At 47.4% G+C, this 6,151-nt stretch overlaps 1 protein-coding gene across 1 annotated transcript in view; it reads left to right on the forward strand.

Annotated features, from left to right (window-relative positions):
* The window catches only part of LOC111149078 (BEN domain containing 4), a 30,884-nt gene extending 25,344 nt beyond the window's left edge, over positions 1 to 5,540 (forward strand). Inside the window, 2 exon segments of the mRNA XM_022505985.1 lie at positions 1,078 to 1,318; positions 4,761 to 5,540. Of these exon segments, the coding sequence (XP_022361693.1) occupies positions 1,078 to 1,318; positions 4,761 to 4,978 (459 nt within the window). The 3' untranslated portion in view covers positions 4,979 to 5,540.
* Positions 5,541 to 6,151: the final 611 nt, after the last annotated feature.

Genomic DNA, 6,151 nt, shown 5'->3' on the forward strand with positions numbered 1-6,151 from the left:
GGTGGGACTCCACGACCACCTCAGAGCACAAACGGGCTGCCTCCTCCCTGTCGGCTGCTGGGCCATTGGCCCTTCTCAGGGCTTCGCTAACAGCACTTTGTGAAATAGAACCGTATCAGACCCAAACAGCGCCAAATTTATCACCTGGAGTAAATTTGCAGAGTTGTAAAACTGAATGAGTTTTTCCTTCTTTATTTTGTACACCTTAATTACTAGGGAAGGAGTACATTAAAACTGAGATCATGGGTTAATTAATTTGTCCTGGACTGTAGAATTTTATGGACAACCAGAACTAAAGTAATGGTTGTGTAGGTGGAATTGACTAAACATGGCTTATAAATGTTACAGAAATTCCTGTAATTAGTCCCACTGCTGCAATTGAGCCTGGGAATTTTATAGCAGACATAAATTAAGAAGATGAAAAGGAAGAAAAATTTTGAGTTGACATAGTGGCATTTGCAGAAGCTATCATTTGAGGAAACCTGATTTGCGTTATTATTATTATTAATGATGACTTTTTGGGGGGGTTTTGCAATCCCCCTCCCTTTCAAAATTCACTTTTTAATGCCGTTTCCACTGTTACACGATGGCTATCGGGTGTTCGGTGAATTAAACACAAGTGGTACCTTACGAAAATAGACCACCAGCATCATTTCTAAAAATACTTAACCGCCAACCAGAGGATGAAGAGACCTGTTTGATCACACTCTTCAAAGTCATTTTTGCATATTTGAATAGATTGAAAGGGAAAGTTACGGGTTATATTTAAATAGTGTTCCCTGTCATTGGATCTTGACACATTTTAACCTACCTGTTAAAATGCAAGTTATAAATAGCTCCTCTTTCAAAGGTGTTCATTATACCTCATTGGCTCTTGTTACAGAAAATGCAAATGTAATTTGAAAAGTGCCCGTTCTGAGTGCGAGCAATTACCTGTGCTCTTCAATACCTGGTTCATTGTCAGCCGAGCCACTTGGTTCAAAAGCGTGTTTGCCTTTGAAACAGAGATCGCCTCCACCGGCTGGCCAGCTCGCTGGCTGGCTAAGTAGGTAATGAGAAAATACTTGGCTTTTCCAGGGAAGCAAGCAGCTGCTGAACAACTATCCTGTCTACATAACGAGCAAACAGTGGGACGAGGCTGTAAATTCTTCCAAGAAAGACGGGCGACGGCTCCTTCGATATCTCATCAGATTTGTTTTCACAACCGATGAGCTTAAGTACTCATGCGGCCTTGGGAAAAGGAAAAGGTCAGTGCAGTCAGGAGAGACAGGTCCTGAAAGACGCCCTCTGGATCCAGTTAAAGTAACATGCCTCCGAGGTACTGCATCCTTCCGCTCAGTGTCGCCATCTGTGATCTCATTTCACCGCATTGGCTGTGGCTCTCCCTTGCAAGTGTTCAGCCTTGACTGTATTTTGGTTTTGCCCGCTGAGACCTCTATAGGCTTCATGTGGCCCATCTACTCGGTATCGAGAAGTTCTTTAAAAAATCTCCGTTTGCTTTAGCCTTGGCATTCTCACTTCCCGGCCCATAAACATTGCATAGCACCTCATGTCTCACGCTTTGAATTCCGATTTTCTTTGCTGCCACAGAAGGCCCCATCTAGCCAACCAGGAGCGTCGGGGATCAGACAGAGGAAGGGATGATGGGGAGCTCTTTAAGCATTAGGAAAATGAGAGACCTCGTTTCCATTTGCAGCCTGGGCCCCCCACCCCTCCCCCAGCTACCTTCTCAAGAGGACTTGCCCCCAACTCCTTCGATTTATTTAATTTTCCTGAATACTGGGGTGCCTAAAGTATCTGTTGCCCAGTCAGACTTTATTCTGTTAGTCTTTTTAAAGTCTCTTTATTAAAAATATTGCTCTGTGGGTACCTTTCCTCAGTACGAGCAGCTGATGACTTCACAGCTGACCCACACTGGTAGGCCAGGCAGAGGACGAGGACGAGGGTCAGGAGGCAGACAGTTGGTTCAGCGGGTGCAGAGAAACACAGCCTCAGACAGGTAGAAGCATTCGAGGGCCAACAGGAACACTGTTCACACCTGAAAAATTTCGTATCAAAAAGCTCAAGTTCTAACCTGTATATTTCAATAGTAATTTTATTGGTTGGAAAAAATTTACTCTGGACAGGGGAGCAAAATATTTCCTGGCAAGGAAGGCACAGTGAGGAGACATTATTGCTGATAAGGCCTTGGTGTACAGCAAGGACACTCCAGCATCCCCTCCTGGGATGCCCGCGGTGTTCTGCAACAGTAGTCTGCCTGAGGCACAGGGAGACTCTCTTAGCAGCTGAAATTCCTCAGGCCCACTGCAAGCTTCTGACTGAGCAGGGCTGGAGCTGGAGAAGGGGGAGGCGTGCACTGCTGCTCATCATAGCCCCCCCACACACACACCTCAGGTGATTTTAGCGCAGGTGGCCCGGCCTTGAGGGAACCTTCTGGAATGGAAGCATCTCAATCAGCTAGGCATCCAGAGCACCCCCTGTTGGCCAGTCTGAAAATTCCGCTTACTCGCAGTGGGTGATGGGGATTTCCAGGATCTGTCTTAACGAACTCGCCACAGTTTCCTTCATTCCTCAACAGCATCAGAGCTGACAGTTACTTCCCCAAGAGTAAAAGAGACATCTGTGAGCTTGGGGCTCTCCTGGGAACACTGTACTCCACAAAGTTGCTCTGGGGCCTGTAAAGGGAGTCAGGACAAGAGGCCTCACCACTGTATCTCTTTCCAGAAATTGTTACTCAATGTTTTACGTTTTAAGCAGCGAGTGAGTGAAACTGAGGGATTAACATACACCCCAAAACCCTCATGCCTTGCCCTGAGAACGTCGCCTGACCCCCTGTGACACGGGTAGAGTCCAGGTGGGCTAATCAGCATCCGTATCCTCCAGCTCAAGCCTCATTAGGCACCACACCTACAGGCCTCCAGGTGGAGGATGCCCCTGGGTGGAGAACACAGAGGCAGAAAACAGTGGTGGTCTGTGTGGGGGCAGCTGGGCCAGACATTTATAGGCTTGTCCCCAAAGCTGAGCTTCTAGGGCCTTCCTGTGACCCAGATTCCTTTCATAAAGGCTCCCGGGGTGAAGGTCCGTGTTGGGTAAGCAAGATTAGAGCAGCCAAGGAAACTTCAGACACTGGACACTTTAGTGATGGAAAATGGGGTGCTTTGGTGTGGAACCAAACTCCAGGCTGACCGCTTCTGAAGGTGGTTTGACCCTAGGGGGAAGAGGGCCTGTGAAGACGTGTCCTGTCTGTGTAACAGAAGGAGATCTCAGTAGTCTGTACCACAGTATCAGAGAAGGCCCTGTGTCAGCAGCAGTCACCGAGAGGAGAGTGGAGGCGGACAGGCGTCACAGAGCAGCACGGTCCCGGAGGTGCGGGGTCAGGGCGTCTTCATCCATTAGCCCGTATTTCCTTGTGTTGATAGGAGTGGGGGATCAGAGACGGGGAAACTACAGCAGTTAGTGGATACCTACTGAATACAGTAGGGGTTGGAGGGGTACGGAAGAGGACTAGGGAGTTATCCTGCAGTGTTTCCCAGGCCTGCCCCCTAAGCTAAGCCATCTGATTCCAGCAGTTTTGCAGGATGAGTTGCTGAGTAAACACTGTTCATTCCCTTGAGTAAGGCAGCTAGGCTGGGACTCTGGTGAGGCGAGCGAGGCTCTCACATCAGGCACAGAATCGAAGGGGCTGTCCCTGGCTCTCTGCTAAGCTAGAGGCTGCCTGTGGAGATGGGCACGGTTCAGTTCCTGAGATCGCTGGGGTCTGGGTACTTGAACAGCATCAGCCTCTTCTAAGTGCAAGTAGGGCCGGGATTTCACCCAGTCATTTCAGACAGTTCCAGCCCTACAACCAGACTGGTTGTCTTGTAGAGGGAGCAGGGCTGGAGAAGAAACGGTGTGTAATTAACAGTCACCTTGTCACCTTGTCAGCTGTGCAAAAAGCAAGGAATTTGACAGAACTTTTCCCAAAATGCTCACTTCAGTTTACAAGTGTCCATATCAAAATAGCGAGGCAGGAGTCCTACACGTGCCCTGACCCCCTGAGAAAACAGAAGAAAGGATCGCGTGAGCTCGACCCAAAGGGAGGCTGAGTCTGTCTCATCGGAGTCTTGGTTCCTTTTTATACATTCACCCTTCTGGGCATGCTAATTGCTTTCTGGTGAAAATAAATATTTAGAGGAAATCTCATTTAAGAAATATCTGTCAGTACATGTGTGGATATCCCAATCAGAGAAATAAGTATGACCTATAATACATGTAAAGAACGTGGTGGAAGAGGTGGAAACCTCTTCTGAACCAAAATCCAGGCAGTTTCTCAGCCCCTGAGATTTTGTCATCCTGTGGAACTTAGTTTGCCAATCAGTAGCTGGTCAAAGAACACCATGCTAGTGAGATCTGCTGTTTCCGGAAACACCGAAAATTCTAAAGATGTGAGCAGATACCGATGTAGGTTTGAAATGCACCGTGACTTTGTCTCCACGGTGTATAGTCCATGTTATAAATCAGATCTGCCTTTCATTCCACTAGCCAGTGTTCCTTAGAGGATCACCTTCTCGCTTCACGTGATTTTTTACTTTTGCACAAGAGTAGACGACTTCCATGTAATCAGCTGAGTCTAAGAAGTGACATCATCATAGCATTACATTGGATTTCCCATAAAGCTTTTCTTGTAGAGCTTCTGTAAATGTGTAAGCAGCCTGTCCGTCCTCTTCTGCAAAAACCAGCTGTTTTTCTCTCTCTCTTTATTGTTGTGTATATTCCCACAGAGTTCATTAGGATGCACTGTACCTCCAATCCCGACTGGTGGATGCCCTCGGAGGAGCAGATAAACAAAGTGTTCAGCGACGCCGTGGGGCACGCCCGGCAGGGGCGGGCGGTGGGGACTTTCCTGCACAACGGCGGCTCGTTCTATGAAGGGATCGACCACCAGGCTTCCCAGGATGAGGTCTTCAATAAAAATTCCCAGGATGGGTCCGGGGATTAGTGGACAGAATCTTGACACTGGAGCAGCTGGTCCTCTCACGAGTTCCAGTTGTCCACATCCTGTTCCCCTCACCTGCGAGTCCAAAGCACGTCCTTCTGCCAGACTTGACACATCTCAAACCTTAAGTCTCTGACCTACCGCCACCATTCCCAAACAAATCCATTTTAGGGTTGTTTGGGAAGTCTGTGGGACCTACAACAGGCTTTCAGGAGATTACAAAAAGCAAAGAACCACAATTGCGTTGAATTGATTGCTAGCTAGACAGTGAGGCTGAAAACAATAGGGGAGCTCCTGGTCACGTGTCCGAAACCTTCTCGTAAGCTCCGCTTCCCAAGCAGAGCCGGTCCCCACGGAAGGCCGGGTTAGAGTAGAGAAGACAGAGACATGGAGTTATTTTAAGGGACGACGAACAAACATTCTCTTACTTTAATTCAAATAAGTTGTCTTTATATTTTCCAAAGACCTGAATTCCTACTTCTCAGCAAGGACATAGGATAAGTGACACTGTGTTGTCTGAGCATTGACAAAGCCTCTGAAAAACCCAGAGAAAAGAGGTCACTGCTAGACAATGATTCGTTGGAAATCAGGTGGGGTTTTTTTCAGTTATTTTAGAATCCACTCCCCCCCCCCCCGCAAAAAAATTTTTACTATGTTGATCAGAAAGGCACTACACGATCTCTGGAGTTTACAAACAGTAAGTTTTCGTTATGTCAGTCAAGAAATCTCCAAAGATCCAAAACGCTTTTCAAATGCTTGATTTCGTAGGTTCATAGACCCACAGTTTCCATAGCCTTAACTCAGACTTTGTTGACTCAACGCCAAAGTGACGGGTTGAGCAACGAGAGTTTTAACCACTCAGCTGTTCGGCGCACTGAAGACCGAACAAGTGGTGTGACTGACGGTATTCACTGAACTGACCAGATGTTCGGGAATTGTGTACACACGGCTTCAAGGCCATTCTGACAACTATGCAATGGGCCTGTCTGTAATTGCTCTGAAATGTGAGGGTCTTTCTCTGAGTAGATCTTTAGAATTTGCATAAACTTTTGTTTCTTATTGTCACTGATGAAAGTGTTTCATCCCAACTGTTTTGCTGTTTGGCATCTCCTTCCCGCCCAACCCCCACCCCCCATTGTAGTTCCCTTGAACTACAAGCTCTGGCTGAGTTCACAC

The sequence above is a fragment of the Enhydra lutris genome, unplaced genomic scaffold, assembly GCF_002288905.1.
Source record: "Enhydra lutris kenyoni isolate GAN:26980312 unplaced genomic scaffold, ASM228890v2 scaffoldscaffold21, whole genome shotgun sequence".
In the NCBI taxonomy this organism is placed as follows: Eukaryota; Metazoa; Chordata; class Mammalia; order Carnivora; family Mustelidae; genus Enhydra; species Enhydra lutris.